We start from the raw sequence: 20955 nt of genomic DNA, 5'->3' as shown, positions 1-20955 counted from the left end.
GCCAATTGTGGAGAGTCAAAAACCAAGGAAAGTGATTGATCGGGTCAGGAATGAAAACAATAAAAATAATTTTGCCCAGTGAGCAGTTGGGCTACATGGCAGGGGTAGTGGTGGAAGTTAATGGAAATAAAAATGGGTAAGGAGATCCAAAGGAAAACGTTTGCAGGGTTGCGGGGAAAAGGCAGGGCTATAGAATAGACGGGATATTCTCCCTTACAGTCAACACACATTCAATGTACTAAGTGGTCTCCCCGGCTGTAGCCATTCTGTGTTCCTCCCCTCTCTTATACCTTTTCACTACTGCCTGATTGTCCCCTTCAACGCCTCAACATCCTACCATTTGTCTCTGGTAATGAAGGAAACTAATAGCCAATAATTTAACAGCATTGTTGTGACTTATTGGATCGATATGTGGGTGATACCAGCACAAGTGAACTTCGCAAATGGTGAAAACGGGTATGGAGCGGGATTGGGGGTGGAGGTGAATGAAGAATCTAATCATAGTCACATTTTACATACTGTGTGTTTTCTCTCTCTCGCTCATACATATGCACACACTCCCTCTCACACACACTTTTCTTGAGCTCTATGGGAGGAGCAGGCATTGATCCCAATCAAGTGTTCATCTCTCCCTCAATACCATTAACACATTTATAACATTTTCCTGGAATTTCCTGGAAGCTGTTCCTTCTATGCTGACAAGTTGGCTGCTTTATTTCTTCCATTACAGCAGTGGCTACACCTCAAAAATACATTTGTGTCTGTAATAAACAGTGGGATATCCTGAAAGGCACTATATAAATAGAAGCCGCTCTTTCTCTATGATCAACCCTCACCTTTGAGTCAAACCGCCTCACGATTTGAATGTTTTCTGGGATCAGTTGACTTGCCCACCATCAGACCCCAGTCACTGTTGTAGCAGCAGAGTTCCCCTGTGACTGTGAGAGTTCCCGTCGGGTACCATATCCCGATTTGCAAGTTGGAGGGTTAACTGACCACTGTAAATTGCTTCCCCACAAGTGCGTGGGTGAGTGGCAGGTGACCGGGAAGAAGTTAATGAGCCTGTGAGAGAGAGCAGCTTACAGAGAATTGTGGCAGAATGGGGCAAATGGGACTGCTGGCGTGCACTCGATGGGCCATAAGACCAAAGACTTAGGAGCAGAATGAGGCCATTCAGCCCATTAAGTCTGCTCCATCATTCAGACATAGCTGATTTATTTTTCCTTCTCAACCTTATTCTCCACTTATTCCCCTAAACTTTAACACCCTTACCAATCAAGAACCTATCAATCTTTGCTTTAAATATATCCACTTGGCCTCCACAGCCATCCGAAGCAGTGAATTCCGCAGATTCACCACCCTTTGGCTAAAGAAATACTTCCACATCTCTGTTCTAAAGGCACGTCCTCGTATTCTGAGGCTGTGCCTAGATTTTCTGGAAACATCCACCTATCTAGGCCTTTCAATATTCAGTAGGTTTCAATGAGATCCACCTTATTCTTCTCACCTCCAGCGAGTTCAGGCCCAGAGCCTTCAAATGCTCCTCATACATTAACTCTTTTATTCCTGGGAATATTCTTGTAAACTTCCTCTGGGCCCTCTCCAATGTCTGCACATACTTTCTCGCAATACTCCAAATGTGGTCTGACCAATGTCTTATAAAGCCTCAGGAGCAAATGACTGTTTCTCTCTCTTAAGAGAATGAGATTCAGTGGTGAATGGGACTTGGAGTTATTGCAGGCTGATGCATCAGAAAACATGAACTCCCCAGTAAATGGTCACAAAGATTGTAACATCGACATCTGAAGAGTGGAAGGAGCCCTTATTAGTTCAAAAGTTTCTACCACAACCACTTGGATTTGCACAACACCTGTTCTGTAGTAAAATATCTCAAGATGTGAAAGAGGACAAGTTCAGTCCTCTGTGATGTCCTTCAATCAGGGAGGGAAGGAATCCTTGGTAAAAGACACAGGGTTATAGAATTTTGAGGAAAATCTTAAAGGAAGAGAGTTTGGTGAGAGGGGAGACATATTATGGAAGAAATTTCCAAGAATAGGGCACGGGCTGACATCGGTGAAGCACTGGGGACATCCAAATAGTCAGATCGGGAAGAGGGCAGTGATCTCAGAGGGTTGTAGATGGTTCCAGGAAATGGAACGGATGTGTACACAGAGGCTGGGTAAGCAAGGATGAAAATTTTTTGCATCGACAATTAGATTTCAGCACTTGATGATCTACCTTCCAAACAGTGATTCATCGGAAAATCTTATGATTTTACAATGACTACCAGCACTTAATGGTTGCTACAGACTCTTTGCATCAGGCAGAAATTACAAATGCCTGAAAGTACGTACCACCAGGCTCAGATACAGCTTTGCTCCACTGATGTCAGACAACCGAATGGTCCCCTAGGATGATAAGATAGATTCTTGACCTCATAATCTACCACATAATTGCTCGGCATATTATTATCTACCTGCACTGCATTCTTTTATTGTGTATTCTCTATTCCATATTTTTATATATTTTATTTTGCATTCTGTTATTTTTAAACATTTTATTCTGTATTGTTGTTTTCCTTTGTAATACCTCAATGAAATGTTCTGCATAAACAGTAGGCAAGTCAAGTTTTTCCACTGGACCTTAGTACATGAGACAGTAATAAACCAATTTACTAATCAACCAGTTAAAACCCTACAGAGGACAACATTTAAAAGAGATTTCAAAAGTGGAGAAACTTTGGTTAACCTAGTTTGGATGACAGTGCATAACTCCAATCTCCAGACTATATGAATAAAAATGTGTAGAGTAATCGGAGAAGATCCAAACTTGAGATAAAGAAAACAATTTCACATGAATGCTGAGGGTCTAGAATGGACATGACGGGTTGAATGGCCTTTCTGCCAAGATCTCAGTGAGTCAGTGATTCCTCCCCTGCCATGCGAAAGCAAGGTAGAATGGCAAGAAGGGAATTGTAGATTTAAAATTCTCCAATAAAGATTGTGATTTTTTAAAAAACATAAAAACTATTGTCCCATTTCCTGCAAATGGAACACTCACCCACTTGCTGTCAGGGACACTGGCTAACAAAGGGATGGAGTGGGGATGAGAGATAATTGTGGCTGAGGTAGGAATCCTTCTGGAGGTCCCATGCAAAAACAAAGTGTCCATCTCAATGTGGTGGCTGGGACCCCTTGGGATCATCTGAAATCCTTACAGCCAATTTGGCTGTATAACTGGCTGGCGAAAGCTGTCCTCTCAACACTCACAGTGCAGCAGTGAGACAACACACTTCAACAGGAAACCTGCTGCATAGTCTTTCTCCCTTTCCTGTAGGAATTTTATTTATTTTTCCTGTTTTTCCTCCTTTTTGACTTGGCACGTCATCTCTCGAGTGACCACACTGCAAGGTCAGGACCCACAGCCAACCCGTGCAGCCTCAGAGACTCTGCTACATCTTTAATCAAGGCCAGTTTTAAGTTTCCATTCCCTGCAGGGGAGGCCAGCTTTGGCCTGGTTCAGTTGTGCACAGTTCTTGCCGCCCTGCTATGGGAAAGACATTATTAAGCTGGAAAGAGTGCAGAGGAGATTTACGAGGATGCTGCCAGGATCTGAGGGCCTATATTAGAGGGAGAGGTTGGGCAGGCCGAGTCTTTATTCCTCAACATGTAGGAGAATGAGGGTTGATCATAGAGTGGTGTTTAAAATTATGAGGGACAAAGACAGGGTGAACATACAGTCTTATCCCAGGTTTGCCGAATCAACAACTAGAGGGAAGAGCTTCAAGGTAAAGCAGAAAGACGTAGTAAGAACGTCAGGGGCAACTTTTTCCACCCAGAGGATGGCAACTTCTTCACACAAAAGATGGTGCATATATGGAGCAATCTGCCTGAGGAAGTGGTTGAGGCAGGCACAATAATAAAATATGGTGAAGTGCGTGGAGGAGTTTAGAGTGATTGGACAAGGATCATGGTCAGCACGGGCCAGCTGGGCCGAAAGGCCTGTTTCTGTGCTGTTTCATTCTATGGCTTGACGAGCATAGCTGCTACCTGGAAAAGAAGGAATGACAGGAAGCCATTCGCACCAAGCCTCCTCCTTAGTCCGTTAGACCTTGACTTTTTCTTCCTTGTTTGAAGAATGCAGGGAAGAAATGCCCGTCCTGAATTCCCCTCAGTGTTGGTGGCAAGATACCTTTTGCCCACTGAATAGTTTGCTCCTGAGGGCAGCTGGGGGTGTGAGTCTCAGCTCTGGGTGTGAAGTCACATACAGACCAGACTGGGTAAGGGCAGATTTCCTTTGAAGAACATCAGTACGAAAAACAGGTATATTTAAGAATCAAGCAACACACAGCCTGATGGAGGAACTCAGTAGGTCAGGTAACATCTTTGTGGAGGAGAAGAATTGTCAAAATTTCAGGTTGAGAACCTGCATCAGGTTTCAACCTAAAACTTCAATAATTCCCCCCCACCCCCCCAACCCATAGATGCTGCCTGACCTTCTGAGTTACCAAGCAGCTAGCTTTGTGTTGATACCAATTCCAGCATCTGCAATCTCCTGTGTCTTCAATTATAGCTGGTCCCTACTTTAAACCCATCTCCAGAACCATATGGAACTAGTGTAAAGGGGTGTTCAACAATACTAGCACAGTAACAGTGGGCTGAATGCCCTGTATTTTGGAATGTGACTCCGTATCATTAGTAGGGTGCAAATATTAGAACGTAGAATGGTACAACACTGGACCACAATGTTGTGCTGATCTTAATGGCAATTTGGACTAAATTTCCTCCTTCTGTGTATCACCCATATCCCTCTAGTTCCCTTCATATTTATGTGCCTGTCAATCAGGCTCTTAAACTCCAGCAAACTGCCTGCTGCCACTATTACCCCTGATTATATCACCACATAATCCAGAGACCTGGACTAATAAATGCAGAGACCAAGAGTTCAAATCCCACCATGGCAGCTAAACTTATATTTAGTTAATAATCATTAAAGAAATTAAACTAGTGTTAGTAATAGTGGCCATGAAAATCCCATCTGGTTTACTATTGCCCTTTAGGGAGGAAATAGCCTAATCTAGTTCAGAACTTAGGATCAGAACTTATCTGATCCTTTTCCCTTGAAACTGATTGAGATATGGTCATTATTGAGCTATAGAGTACCACAACATGGAAACAGGCCCTTCAGTCCATCTACAGCATTCCAAGCTAGTTTCCTACCTAGTCCCATCTACCTGCACCTGGACCATATCTTTCCAAACCCCTCCATTCCATGTACCTCTCCAAACTTCTTTTAAGTGTTGCAATCAAACCCACTTCCACTGGCAGCTCGTTCTACTCTCACACCACACTCTGAGTGAAGAAGTTCACCCTTAGATTCCCCTTAAATATTTCACCTTTCGTCCTTAACCTATGACCTCTGGTTCTAGTCACAACCAATCTGATGGCAGAAAGCCTGCATGCATTTAACCTATCTATGCCCCTCATAATTTGATATATCTCTATAAGATGTCGCCTGTATCTAAAATGTTTGCCTACCGACACTTCACCTACTTAATTACCTTCCTTCCCTAGAACTACGTCCATTACTGCCCTCTCTAAAGTACTACATATACTCACACAAAAAGAGCTCCCTGAGATGCATTTTAGAAATTCAACCACATCTAATTCATTCATATTAATACTGAAATCCCCTGATGTGTAGGATGTAGGAGATATCATCTAACATTTAGCAGCAGGTATACACGGTGCCTTCAATCCCTCAAGAAGCTGCAACAGACAATGAGCAAGCAAACTGCTGAAGGAACTCAGCAGGTCAAGCAGCATCTATGGAGGCAGAGGGGTAGATAATGTTCCAGTCATCAGCACAAAAATTTGCCTTCGCCCACTTTTTCCAGGAGGTGGTGCCTTGACAAGGTGACACCTGTCACTCAGGACCTTCACCATCCTCGACCTGCCCTCTTCTCTCACTACTACCTTCGATGAGTTGGTGGAGGAGTCTGAAGACTCACAAACTCAATGATTCAGGGACAGCTTCTTCCCTTCTGCCACCAGATTTCTGAATGGTCCATCAACACATGAACACCAGCTCTTCATTCCCTTTTCAGCACCATTTATTTATATAGTAATTTATAGTAATTTATGTACTGCCGCTGTAAAAAAAATTCACATCTTACAAGTAAATGAGAAGAAATGTGATTCTGATTCGGATACTGATTTCTCTGTTACCCTCACAGTGCCAGAGACGGGTGGAGGGCACGATGCAAGCCTATAGAGGTGGGGTGCAGAGGTTGTGCTGGCTGCTCACTGTGCAGAACCTATCAGGACTGTCACAGAGGCTGCTGGGCGAACCTCCAGACGGCTATGGATCAAGAAGTGTGACCCGTGGACCAGTGCTGCTGGGACACAAGACAGGGCCCCATCAACCCTGGCTGAGATGCCTGGGTGAATGTGTCTGATGTTGAAAGACCCAAAACCCCTGATGACCCCAGTTACGTCACTGATGATGTGTCCCAGCGTATCCTAGGATGCATCTCAGCTTCATACCTGTCCATAACTACTCTAAAGCTGACCTTCCCCAGTGTGTGGATGGAGGATTTCAATCCAAAACATAGATTATCCCTCATCTCCACAGATGCTACTCAAACCAATGAGTTCCTCCAGGCTCCAGCATCTGAAGTTTCTTGTGTCTCCACAACAGATTCCTTCAAGGAGCAGATACCATGCACACACAAGCAGAACAGCAAGATCCCACTAAAGAGTACTAGCAGTTCGGTGAGGGGTAGGTGACGGACTCGTAAAAGGATCTCTCTGTACACCTCCCCACGTCAACACCCCCTCCAGGATTATCCTCTCCAACAATGTGACAATGTCCCACCACTGCACACAGAGATGTTTGCCAAAATAACACACCTGCATCCCTCGATAAACCTTCTGATGGCTATGATGTGAGACGAGGAGATTAAACCACTGTCACTTTCAGAGCCAGAAGAGGGACAATGGGCCGAATGCCCTCCTCTTGCTGTTGGTCACCAATGCCGAATGCACACAAGAGTATCGACTCACATCCAATCATATTTGAAGCCATTGGGACCAAGCAGGCTCAGATCACACCACTTGCGTCCATTAGTTGTTGTGAAACAGCGACAGCGCTGACGGGAGCCCATTCCCTTCGAAGTAGTGGAATCTATACTACCTTTCAGTCGCACTCAATCACTGATTCTGCAGTGCCCTGATATGACTCCCTATCTAACTCCCCTTTCACAACCTCAGCAGGATGCACAACAAGAAGCACCCACATCCCTGCACCTGCCACCTTTCCCCACGGCCACATCTTCCTGCTGGTAACTTTGGTTTTGTATACTGACTTATGGATAACTTGCCTCCCTCCTGACCCTCCAGACCAAAATTCCCCTGTGTAGACACTACTTAAAACAATGCAATTTGCACAGCTCTCACGATAATCTGGCAGCATCAGTAACAAGTTAATTTTAGAGACATTTTAACACGGTAACAGATTTCACTAACATAGGTGAGATATTACACCTCACTCAATCTCAGGTACAGACACACGTAGACAAACACGAACAGATGGAGGGGTTGAACTGGGAAGCTTATCACCACTTCCTTTCTTCAAAAAGTTTCAGGAAGACCCCTGGAAAAAATGCCACAACTCTCTCTCTCTCACACACACACACACACACACACACACACAGTCTGTAATTACTCAGTGCTGATATTCCTACTGAATAAATTCAACATAGAACAAGCAAGAGACAGGAGGCTCATTGGACAACCTCTCATTTCTCCTCAGATTCCAAATTATAAGTATAATTGCACGGATCTGCCAATCAAGGCTGTGAGAATCTCAGTATTTTATGAAATGAACACAAGTTTTTCACAGTGTCATCACAACTGTGGGCAAGCTTCACAATCTCGCCAAATCTATATCAGTCATAAACGAAGTGAATTAGAACAGAGAACATTACCACTTTGCCCACTCGTCTGTCCCACGGTCTGCCGTAGGTCTTCAGAATCATTTTCTTCTACTGTGGAGGAAAAAGAGAAGCAACGTAAAAGGTCAGGATCAAAGCCCACCCATCTGCCTCCACTTACAAAGGATGTTTGCTCTAAAAAGAGATATCAGGTATTCAGCAGTCTGAGTGGTAACCGGGAGCTGGGGACCAGAAGAGGACAAGGATGCTGCCAGGACTCGAGCTCCTGAGTTACAATATGAGGCTGGCCTGGCTAGCTCTTTATTCCTTGCAATGCAGGACAATGAGCAGGTGTTTGCAATTATGAGAGGGATAGATAAGGTGGATGGCTTTGTCCCCAGGGTAGGGCAGTGCAAATCCAGGGGGTATGGGCTTAGGGTGAGAGGGGAAAGGCTTAAAAGGGACCTGAGGGACAACAATTTCACACAGAGACAGTGAGAATATGAACAAGTTACTGCAGGAATTGGTTAAGGCAGGTACGATAGTACCACTTAAAAAGCACATGGAGAGAAGAGGCCTGGAGGGATATGGGCCGAGGGGGACTAGCTGGGTGGGCAATGTGGCCCACTAGTTGGGCCAAAAGGCTTTTATCTGTGCTGTATTGCTCTATGGCAGGTCTCCAGAATTTGGGTATGAAACCAGCTACAGAGCAACCACTTTGCAAGTTCTGCCTACAGTATTTAACAGTGGGACAAATCTAACATTGGCACCAGAGAGAGACTGCTCAATGCCCTCATTCAAAGATTGGACGGGCGGCTGTGGCTCACAGTAAGTGCATCCCCGTCACGCACCTCCATAGGTTGCCGCTCAGACCCTTTTGAAACCTCTGCTGAAATGTACTATAGTGTTGAGAGAGCTTGGACATTGTAGCCGGGACCCTCACCTTTGAGTGTGGCCGTAGGGTCAGGCCACAGTGTTGACCCCCTAGCCCCTCCCATGCACACCGACCGACAGCTGCTGCTCTAAAGCGGCACTGAGGGAGAGTCACACTGATCTTTGGAAGTGGTTAAACTGTGGGGACCCGGAATCCCCCTCCTTCCTGCTGTAATATATTGCCCACAGCTCTATTATGTGTGGAAGGTGACGGCGAGAAAGGAGTCAAACCTATCCTTCAGTGAACATCACTAAAGTAGGAAACACAAGACTGTGTTGATATTGAAATTCGGGACAGCACACAATAAGCTGATGGAACTTAATGAGTCAAGCTGGATCGGGGTGGAACGGACAATTGATATTTTGGGTCATGTCCCTTCACATGGACTCGAAACATCGACCGCTCATTTTCCCTCCCTCTGTTCAAGGAATCCTTGCATCATCTTGAACTTAGCCTAATGAGGGCAGGGAGTGGGAGGGACACTTTTTTTTTATCTTTGCAGGTGAACCAAGCGCAATGCAAAGGCATTTTTCATTTCGGAGAGAACAGGTGTACAGCACCAATCAGCTGTCCACAACTCTGGAGATTCAGGACTCATCATTCAGGGCTGGTTCACAGCGGGTGGTTGCGTGATGTTGGCTAATAATTCACAAGCAGAAATCATCATTTTTCTTTCTGCAGTGAGTTATGGCTTTAGGACACAGCCAAAATCACACACAAGAAAAACATTAAAATGTGTCCACCTTACACTCGAGCTCCTCTCGCAGTGAGAACGGTTTAGAGGGCACAGGGCGGTTTAGGCCAGTCTTTGACCATCTGTCCAGTGTGGTAAACTGGTTTCTCTTATTTATTAAACCCAGCACCAGGTGGTACAGCACATCAACCGTGACCAGTGCCTGATGAGTTATCGGCTTTGGCAGTGTTCTTGGAGGGGGAGGTGCGCTGGGGGGAGAGGGGAGGGAGGGGTGAAAAGATTTGGGAAGGGAAGTTCTGGGAAGTAACTAGAGGTGGGACAATTGGGAGAAAACAGGGACCCCAGAGGGTGAGTTGGGGGGGGGGGTGGGCGAGAGAGTGTTAAGTGGCAAAAACGGAGCCTCATTCCTGCATCCTACTGCCCTGGCCCTGCTTACAAAGCAGCATTGATACAAGCTGTAAGGGAAGGTTCCCCGGCCAGACGATTGGTTAGGAAGTGGTCTCGGAGTCAGCACAGCTACACTGCATATCAAAGAGGGATGAATGAAAGCCCGGCATCAAAATAGAAACCTTTGCTAAAACACTCCAATTTGTTCATTTTGTGGCAATTTCCCCCTAAACTTTTCCCTTGCAAACTGAAGTGGTTAATGAAGCCACAGTAAAGATTCAGACCCCATGATGACACATAGCCTGGGACAGCAGAACTCTCAGACCTTTACACTCTCACCTCGAGCTCACTCAAGCTGAGAAGATTTTACTACCCAACCTGGCCCTACAAAGCGCGGACGAAGCCACTTAAAGAGAGGCCAGACCCGACCATAGATCAAAGGCTTCATTCTCAATCTCCCTCACAGGCCTACAGTGTGTAGCAAGGGCTGATACATAGAGCTGGGTGCTCGAAGAGTAAGAGGGAGAAGAGAAGCAATCTGTCAGTGAACTTTCTGCTGTTGAGAGCACAATTTAAAAGTGTGATTGGTATTTTTGAGGTAATATTTTTATTGGGTCAGCGCAGGACATGTGGTGACTTGAGGATATTATCTGGATCCCTATTCAGTACTTAATGCATTCAATGTTATAGTTCTGTAGTTTAGAAATAGCTAAATATTAAAATTGCCTCTTATAATGAACTAGGAAGAGAGGCCTGGTGTCCCCGGCAAGCTCCCAGACCTACTGTAATGCTGCATTTAACTCACAGGCACCTGCTGCCTAATCAGTGCACAGAACTGGAATGCCCACCACCACTACCTCTGCTGGAACTCCCTCCTAAATTCACAACTTCATGCCGCTTCACAGCTGAATGCGACAAACCAGACTGTGCTCTGCGATCATCTACACCAAAGCAGGACACAAGGGCCAGGGTGCAGCCACGACACTGGGCTGGGTGTCGGACTGGCCTGCCTCTCAACAGCACCTCTTGATGCATTTTCACAAAGTCCCCCAGAAGTGTAACAGCAACCAATACAGCCGATTTGTACACGGCAGCTTGAAGGAGCAGAAAGGCCTATTCTGCACTTTATCTCAAAATAAATCTTCGAGAAAGAATGGCTAAATCTTGGACCATTATATCATCTGGTCACCCCGCTACAGGAAAGGTGTGAAGGTTTTGAGAGGTACAGAAGTTCACCAGATACTGGATATTTTAGAGGATATTAGCTATAGGGGAGGTTGTGTTGTTTCTCTGGAGTGATAGAGGCTAAGGGGAGACCTGACAGAAGTTTATAAAGTTATGAGAGGCACAAGTCTTTCTCCCAGGGTTTAAATTTCTAAAACTGGAGGGCATCCATTTAAGAGGACAGGCGTTAAATTCAAAGAATATGTACAGACCAAGATTTTTGTTTACACAGAGAGATGTGGGTACCCAGAATGTGCTGCCAGGTTTGGTGATGGAAGCAGGTATGATGGAGGTTGTTTAAGAGGTTCTTAGGTACATGAATATGCGAGGGATATAGACCAGGTGCCGGCAGAAGAGATTAAGAGTGATTGGCTTAATTAGTTTCTCGTTTGAGTGAAGAAAGTTGAGAGGTGTATTAAATTATAAGGGGCCAGCAAGCACCTTTCTCCCCAGGGTGCCAATGGCCAATCCCAGACAACATCCTTTTTAAGAGGAGTGGTGGAAAGTTTAGGGGAGATGTCTGAGGTCAGATTTTGTTCACACATAGAGTGGTATATGTCTGGAATACATTGCCAGCAGTGATGGTTGAGGCAAATACATTGTGGGCATTTAAGATACACTTAAATGAGCACATGGATGAAAGAAACATGGAGGGTTATGGGCTGTGTAGGAAGGAAGAGGTAGATTGATTGTGGAATCGGTGAAGGGTTAGCACCATGACATGGGCCGAAGGACCTGTATCTGGGCTGTACTGTTGTATGTTTTATGTATGTATAAACGGGAATGGGCTCAGTGGTAGTAACAGCTCAGAATGTTGGCGAGGACAGCACTGACCTCTGAAGTGTTGGCTCTGGTGACAACACCTCAGAAGCCCTGGCCCCCTCTTCATCACTACACTCTGGCCAGAGGTGAAGACAAGGAAGAATATAAACAGAGCACCCCCCAGCTGGTTCCATGGGCACCAAACACGTGACCTACACTGTGAGAGGCGGACTGATCTCCTCACTGCAAGGCTCATCGTATTACAGAGTCACAGAGTGCTACAGCACAGAAACAGGCCCCTTGGCCCATCTAATTCATACTGTCTAATCTTCTGTCTAGTCCCATCTACCTGCATCCAAACCATACCCCTCCCATCCATGTACTATCCATCCTTCCCTTAGATTACACAGCTGAATCCACATCGACCACTTCCTTCTGCAGCTCATTCCACATTCACACCATCCTCTGAGTGAAGATGTTTCCTCCTTATATTTCACCTTTCACCCTAAACCTATGAACTTTAGTTCTAGACACCCAACCTCAGGGAATAAAAGCCTGCATGCATACACTCTTATCAATATCCCTCATAATTCTGCATACCTCGAGAGATTTCGCCCTCATTCTCCTGTGCTCCAGGGAATAAAGTCTCTCCCTAGAACTCAGGTTCAATCCCCTTGGTCAGCCTGGATGCTCAAAGCCTCTGGTTTGGGGTGTACAGAAGACAAAGGCCCAATGCCTGCAAGTTTCAGACCTGGGCCAGGGACTAGAGGCTGGAGGCCAGAGGCCAGAGGTGGCCTATCCTAAGGTTGGAGGAGAGTGAGAGAGTGAGAAGAGGTTTGTTTTGTTATCGCTTGTGTTGTTCTGCTGGTCATGCGCTTTTGGCATCAGAATGTGTGGCAACAGCTGTGGGCTACCCCCAGCACATCTTTAAGTTGTGTTGGTTGTTAACACTAACAATGCAATTCACTCATGTTTCGATGTACGTGTGATAAATAAATGAATCTAAATCTCAAGTGGATCAACACTCACTGGAATTTAAAGAAATGGAGACAGAGTGGGTTGGAGGGGGGATCTCAATGGGTCATGAGTTGCACAGTTACAGTGATATACAGCACTGAGTACATCCTTCAACCCAACTTGTCTATGCTATCCCATTCAAACTAGGCCCATATTCCTCTCAACCTTTCTATCCATGGACCTGTCAAAATATTTTTTTAAACTTTGTAATTGCACCCACCCATCTCAATTACTTCCTCTGACAGCTCATTCGATATGCCCATCACCCTCTGTGTTAGAAACTTGCCTCTTTAAATCTTTATCACTTTAAACCCTCGCTCACTAGTTTTAGGCTCTCCCACCCGAGGGAAAAGTCTGTGACCACCCACCTCACCTGACCCTTCATGATTTCATAAACCTCTATTAGGCTGCCTCTCAGTCCCTGATGCTCCACTGGGAATAAATCCAATTGATCCAATCCTGAGCCTTCCCGACGTGGGGTACACTGTTTCAGAACGGAGCCTCCCACTTCGGATGGAAGTGAGCAGAATGTTAATCTCTCGGAGGGCCAGGTCTCCCTCTGAGAGCTGGAACTCTGATCAGTGAACGCAGTCGAAGGCTCCCATTGATAGACATCTACGTTGCACGGTCTTGGGGATGGGGCAGGAACGTTGGGCCAAGGGACAGCAGAGCAGCCTTGAGGGGCTGAATAGCTGCCACCTGCTTCTGGTCATTTTCTTCTCAGGTTTATGGACTGGGGAAGATTTCTACAATATGAGAGAAAGGGGCTTAGAGGGGACAGAGAGAGAAAAACAATTAGAAAGTGGATGAAGAGAGAGAGAGAGAGAATTAGAGGAGGGCTGAAAGTGGAGAGAGAGAGATGGAGGGTGTAATGAGATAGACAAGTTGAGAGAGGGAGGGTGGAATGCAAGAAAGAGGCAAGGGATGGTGGAGAGAGAAAGTCTACATGGGGGGTGCAGAGAGAGCGGTTGGGAGATGGAGTATGAAGAGAAGAGAGGGACAGTGTAGAGAGAGGAAGACTAGCGAGAAAAGGAGAGAGAGAAGGGGGGGCAGCGAGAGAGAAAGACAGCAAGACAGAAATTGAGAGAGAAAAAGAGAGCGAGGCAAAAACTGAGAGAGAAAGACATAGCAAGAGAGAGACAGAAAGTGAGAGAAAAAAAACAAAATATAAACTTATATCCCCGAGTACTGAGCACCTTATTTAACAGAATATATAATCTGACAATGCAATGATCTAACAGACTTAAGCAATGTAACATCCTCCTCATGATCCCAGTCTCCGCCTCCCTCCTCCGTTAAAATGCTCATTAAAACCCCACTCTGCTCAAACTTATGATTGCCTCTCCCAATGTCCACGACGGTCCTTGGTTCTTGTTGGTTTACACTTGCATGAAGCAGCAGGCCGATTTACTATGTTAAATATGCTACATAAATGCCAGTTGTTAACAAAGTCTTTTTTCCCCATTAACACAATCCATCACCACCCAGGAGTTTGACAGCAGCTCCCCATCAATTAAACGCTGAGTGGGAAATTTAAATCAATGGTTTAGAATTTTTGACACGTGTCCTGGAGACTCTCTGCATTAAAAATATCATCAGTGAAAATCTCACATCAAGGATTCCCACTATTTATTGCAGTCCTCTCAGTGTAGAGTTGACACTGTCCAGATTTGTTACACAAATAAAACAAATAACCAGTACTCCAAATACAGCACTTAAAACTCAATGTTTAGTTATTGAAGTAGTAACAAAGAACTAAAGGGAAGGTGTCTAATACCTCTTCTCCTTCCCTTCACGTCTAGGCAATTCACGCCTAGGGAAACATGTTTTTTAATGTCCACATTTAAAACCTGTTCTTTTTTTTATCCCCCTTCATAATGAACACATTCCTACTAGCTGTCTCGGCCTTGATCATGAAAATACACACTCAAATTACACCAGTCTCTGCATCATACTTTAACATAATTCAACAAAAGGCTCCTGAAGCCCAGTCCACAAGCTTTAGGGGGTTGCACGGTGATGATGGTATAAATTTATCAGAAGTAAGAAGAGCCTTCTGCTATTGCCAGCCACAAGCACAATGTTAAATGTCGATTTTCACTATTAATGCAGCGAGGTGGGAGTGGATAACTGGATATCTGTCGCAATAATCAGTCATAACTATTGATTGATAAAAGAACTGCACTCTCAACATTGGCTCACCGAACTCCAAATCCAAACACAGGATCATAATTATTTTATTTAATTTAAGAGCACCTTTGGTGAATCTTTATGCTTCAGTGGTTATGCATTAGTACCATTGTAATTCTTCAAATGCATGGAAGCACCTTTGAAAAACAGGTAAATGACATTGCTACATCTAAAATACTCAACATACAGTTCCAATTGTTGTGGAGCAGCTCTGTTCTGTAATTTCAGTTTTGTTCAGAGTGGCGTCTATTCCTTACTAATTTTGAAGGCTTAAGACACTCTTCCTACATTAAAATGTAAACCCACCTTTCAAAGATATCCAACTAGACAAGATTGCCTGCTGATTTTATTGCAATCACATCCAGGTTAAGAAAACTTAGTAAGATTGATATTTTCGTTAAAACCATTGTTTAAATCTGACACTTAAGTGAACACTGAGTCTTGCCGTTTTATTGTATATTTAATAAATCTTATTGTTGCATACTTGAAGCTGTGTGTGTGTGTGTGTGTGTGTGTGTGTGTGTGTGTGTGTGTGTTCGTTCTGTGGACTCTAGCCCCAGGTTAATTTATCCAAAACAATCCCAGTCTAATGACTGTGGAGCCACCCGTTCCCTTTGGGGGGTGGGGGGGCGGTGGAATCCCACAAGTGTAGGTGTTCGGGTAGGGACCCTGTGCATTAACCAGATGGCAACCCTGGGTGCCAGCCACTGCAGCCCACGGTCGTTGCTGCTTCTGCCACTGTTTATTTGCGACTATTTGTTATTTTTGCAGCTTCTCGGCATCAGAGCCACGTGAGCTGGAACCCAAGGCAACTCGGCCGCAACATTCCTTCACACCCGGTATACAATGCATCTTAACTAAGTCACACTACCTACAAAGACTGCACCTGGTCCCACACTAGGATATAGTGTGGCTTAACTAAGTTATACCCTTTACACGTAACGCCTTAACCAATTCGTTACCTACTTATAATGTACCTTAACTAATTCCTTCTGCTTTCCTTAAATATTGTATCTGAACCAACTCGTTCTGTTTTACAATGTATCTTAACTAAGTATCTGAATCGAGTCCTCCTTTTGCAAGGTATCTTTAAAAAAAAGTCGTTTTCTTTTTAAAAATTTATCTTAAACAAGTCCTCTTTTTACAATGTATCTTAACTAAGTCGGGTTTTCTTAACACTGCATCTTAACCAAGTCGTCTCCGTTCACAGTGTACCTTCTAACTAAGACTCATGTGCTAGGTCCGTATATCTTAATTGCCCGAAGCCCGGCACGTATTGTATCTCAATCGGCTCCCACCACCCGTCAGTACTGCACACCGTGACTGGGGTGGACGAGAAGGCCGAGCCTCTTCTGCCCAAGGAGAGCCAGCTGGACAATCTGCCCCATCCCTTCCCCTCCTCCCTCCTCTCATCCCTTCTCCTACCTTTACTCTCCTTCCCTCTACCGCACCCTCTCCCCCTTCTCTCCCCTCCACACCTCCCTCCCTCTCTCCGCCTCCCCAGCCCTCAAGCTCCCCGACCCTCGCCACCCCCGCTCCGCTTCTTCGAGCGGAACAGCGAACAAACACGGAGCTACTCACTCTCGCCCCGTTTATTTTATTCCTCCTGATTTAACTTTTGACACATTCACGGAATTTTTTTGTGTGTGTGTCTTAGCTTTGTGCGTGCTGACGGTTACTTACCTCTCAGTGATCTTGGCTTAGCTTGCTTGCGGCGAGACATCCTAAGCGTAAAAGAAATACCCTCTTCAAGACTTCGGTATGGGGCTTTTTTTTTGTCCTCGCCTCTCTTATTAAAAGCCCCCTTGATACGTTCCCCAGCGCTCGGCCGCCCACTGAAAATGTTGCTGCCCCTCTCTCTCTCTCTCTCTTTATCTCTCTCCCATAGAATTAAAAATAATCAGATCAACGCACTCCAAAAAAACGGCAGCATCCAGTAAAATCCGTTCTTTTCTTGCAATAAAGAATTAAATCTTCAAAGACTTAAGATCACTACAGTCCACCCGCAATTGTTTTTTTCTTTTTAAAAAAATAAAATGCAGGGGATAAAAATCAAGCGTATATAAAATAAAAAATATATTGGAAGCTTATAATACTTTTGCTGCATTCTTGAAACTCCTCCTGGGGGGAGAGGGGGTCTTTCTATAATTTTACATACACATCTTTATATTTAAAAATCCTTGTTTGGACGCAGCGCTTGCAAAAGGTCAATTCTGAGCAGAACAGAGAGTGGCGACCTGCCCCGATCCTTCCTCATCACAAACCTGCAAGATCTTGGACTGCGCTGTCGCTCCGGTACTCCACATAATAATGGAAAATTTAAACAAGGCCCCAAACCCATCAGGACAGCTCCAGAGGGGGCCCCATACCCACAGGGATACGCACTGTACGTAATCACTGAGGAAATCATTGTCAGATTGAGAGTGCACGTTTGGTGCATGAAACCGGAAAGCCGCAAGCAAGATCTGGATTCCCCGAACCCAAAAAAACTCCGGATCTGGAGCGTGGTGTGGCTGCAGCCTCGGCTCCTGCTCTCTCCATCTCCCTTCCCTTCCCACTTTCAGAACAACTGCTTTCAAAGCCGTACTATTCCCCCTTCTGGTCGGACCTCATATACAGCGCAACCTCACCTACCCGTGTCGCGCGCGGCATCAAAAATGAACCCACTCTGGCAACAAGGACCTCCTGTCCTAGGCGAATTCCTTCGCAACTTTCCGCCAGAAATCTTCCTCACAGGCGTCCGTTCTTTCCGTTCGCTACTGTTGGCTGCTCGGCTATATTCCTGCGGCACTTGAAAGTTACTTTAAAAAAGCCCTGGCGTTTGTTTTGAGAAGTTGCAACGTTTGTGTGTTTGAAAGTGGCAGTGTGTTTTTGTTTTGTGAGTGAGTTTGCAACACTTGTTAAAATGTAAATCGAAATCGCTGGAAAAAATCACAGCAGGGCAGCCAACGCCGCCTGAAGAGCTGCGATGTGAGAAGCTGTATTTGTTTCAAAGTTTGTTTTGAAAAATTGTACCTATTGCAAAAATTGCAAGATTTTAAAATATTAATATTAGTTTTGAAAGTAAGAATTTAGAGTGGTGATATTTTGACACGTTCTAATATATCTTGAAGAGTTATGTTTAGAAAGATGAACTGAGCAATTTGAAAATTGAAAAATATCTATTTTGAAACATTTTTAAAACTTAAGATTTAGCATTTTTTAAAAACTTAACATTTTAAATAAAAGTTATATTTTGAAATTACATTTAATTTGAAAGGATGAAATATTTACTTCGAAAAGTTAGCTATTTTAAAAAGTACTACTAGTTATTTTGTTGAATTGTAGTAATTCATAGTGTCCTGTCTACTTAAACAAGTAAATGTTAACTTTGGAAGTTTGGAATACTTTGAAAAGTTGTAATGATTGTTCTTCAAAAAGTGATATTTTCTAAAATTAGGTTAGTTATCTTTAAAAGTTCTGACATTTCGAATTTGTAGTGAATATATTCTAATGCTGTGTTCATTTTGAAAAATAGTAGTACTGCGAAAATATACAAACTGCCCGGTTTTAATATTTATCTTGAAAAGTCATAATATTCAGAAAGCAGTATTATTCATAGTATGTTGAACAAATCTCTAATTCATTGTGAAAACATTTTGAAAATTAAAATTGAGGAACTGTGATTTTAAACATTCTATAATTTTATAAATTGCATCATTATAGTATTTAAATCCTGATACTTTGAAAAATTGTAATATTGAGCAATAGTAACATTCTGAAAATATGATATTTAACAATAAAAGTTATAGCTTTTAGAAATCCAAATACCTTGAAAGGTTATAATATTTTGAAAGCAACATTTTATTTTGCACTCAGTTTTGTATTATCTCAATGCACAGTTTAATGATTGATGTGGACGAACAGTATGCAGACAAGCTTGGTACATATGACAATAATAAACTATGTCACCAGTTTAGCTGTAATAATTAATTTGGATTGTGTGTTTTAAATTTTGAAAGGTAAATGAGACAAATGTGATTACCAGCTACAGATTGATTCCTTTAACGCTCGTTGAAGTTCACTAAATCGAAAATGGTAAAACTGCTACCCCCAGTCATGCTTGTGCTGTCCTGCATACCTTTGACTTTTGCACCTGCATGCTACTAAATTACTTAGTAACACATGCCAAATGCTGGAGGAACTCAGCAGGTCAGGCAGCATCTATGCAAAAAAGTAAACAGTCGACCTTCTGAGACAGTCAGGACTAAAGAAGGTCTCAGCGCAAAATGTCAACTGTTTAATCTTTCCATAGGTGCTGCCTGACCTGCTGAATTCCTCCAGTGTTTTCTGTGTATTGTTTTGGATTTCCAGCATCTGCAGACTTCCTCTTGTTTATGACTAAATTACTTAAAATCTTTTCTACTGATTCCAGTACCAGAGACATTCAAATGCATGAAAATACTTTTGAGCTGTCAATGCTGCCCTGTCAGTGCTGAGGGTAGGTATTCAACTTCCACCCAATACCCAGGCAGCATTCGAAATCCACTGCACCTCATGGGAAGCACATCCCATCCCAGGTCAGGGCAGGGGCTTAAGTGGGCTAGGGAGCTGCAACCTTGTCTGCTGGCACCAGATGGAAGGTTAGAACTAATGCCACCAACTAAACACCTACTGAGTCATCGAGCTCAGGAATGATCCTGGGTCTCAATTGGAGATGGAGGTGTCAATAGTGCTTCAAAATAGGTCTGCGTGTAGTTGCAGTGAAGAGTGAATCACACCAGGCAAGGTTCGTGTTCAGGCCTTTCCAGAGAGTAAATACTCACTAGAGGACCGTCGAGCTGACAGACCAGGTCATCCATCACTGGTTTGACAGAAGTACTGACATCGGGTACTCAGACCAACATCCCAGCTCCTCCCCCAACCATGCACGGCAGGACATCGAAACACAGCAGGAAAAAGTGGGGGTGGGGACATTTAAAGGAGATCTGAGAGGCAAGCTTTTCACACAGACGGTAGTATTTCTATGAAACAAGCTACCAGAGGAGCTGGTGGAAGCAAGAGTAACTACAACGTTTGATCAGGTAGAATTATGCAGCACATAAACAGATCCTGTGGCCCAGTTTGTCCATGCTGACCAAAGTGCCCGTCTGAGCTAATCCCATTTGCCTGTGTCTGGTCCATCAGAGGTGGAGAGGGGTCAGCAACTTTAAATTCCTGTGTTATCATTTCAGATCATCTGTCCTGGGTCAAGCACATAAGTGTAAATACAAAGACAGCACGGCAACAGCTCTACTTTCTTAGAAGTTTGCGAGGATCCTACATGTCATCTAAGACTTTGACAAACTTCTATAGCTGTGCAGTGGAGAGTGTACTGACTAGTTGCATCAAGGCCTGGTATGGAAACACCTATGCCCTTCAATGGAAAAGCCTCCAAAAAGTAGTGAATATAGCCTAGTTCATCACGAGTAAAGTCCTCTCACCATTGAGCACATTTACACGAAAAGCAGTATCTATCATAGATAGATATACTTTATTAATCCCGAGGGAAATTTGGTTTCGTTACAGCTTCACCAACCAAGAATAGAGCGTAAATATAGCAATACAAAAAACCCCAACAATCAAACACCAAAATGCAAACTATGCCAGATGGAAAATAAGTCCAGGACCAGTCTATTGGCTCAGGGTGTCTGACCCTCCACGGGAGGAGCTGCACGTTCGATGGCCACAGGCAGGAACGACCTCCCGTGCTGCCATGTGTTGTATCTCGGTGGAATGTGGCCGAAGTCCAACAGTAAAAAGTTCAATATCCAGTCTGCAAACACGTTCCTCGAT

The 20955-nt window shown here is 44.1% G+C and overlaps 1 protein-coding gene across 6 annotated transcripts in view; it reads right to left on the bottom strand.

Moving 5' to 3' along the window:
* The window catches only part of LOC134352862 (zinc finger protein 521), a 493824-nt gene extending 476046 nt beyond the window's left edge, over window positions 1-17778 (bottom strand). For 3 of the 6 annotated variants that reach the window (XM_063060392.1, XM_063060401.1, XM_063060419.1), the window contains exons 1-3: window positions 17406-17777; window positions 16825-16865; window positions 7988-8047 (exon numbers count right to left, since the gene is read on the bottom strand). In XM_063060392.1, coding sequence (XP_062916462.1) covers window positions 7988-8047; window positions 16825-16865; window positions 17406-17581 — 277 coding nt within the window. In that variant the 5' untranslated portion in view covers window positions 17582-17777. Of the gene's footprint in view, window positions 1-7987; window positions 8048-16824 lie in introns of all 6 variants that reach the window. The other 3 variants (XM_063060438.1, XM_063060410.1, XM_063060429.1) reach the window with 3 other exon arrangements.
* Between the last annotated feature and the right edge of the window lie 3177 nt (window positions 17779-20955).

The sequence above is a fragment of the Mobula hypostoma genome, chromosome 1 (assembly GCF_963921235.1).
Source record: "Mobula hypostoma chromosome 1, sMobHyp1.1, whole genome shotgun sequence".
NCBI lineage: Eukaryota > Metazoa > Chordata > Chondrichthyes > Myliobatiformes > Myliobatidae > Mobula > Mobula hypostoma.
This window is presented reverse-complemented; position numbering and strand designations above follow the sequence as displayed.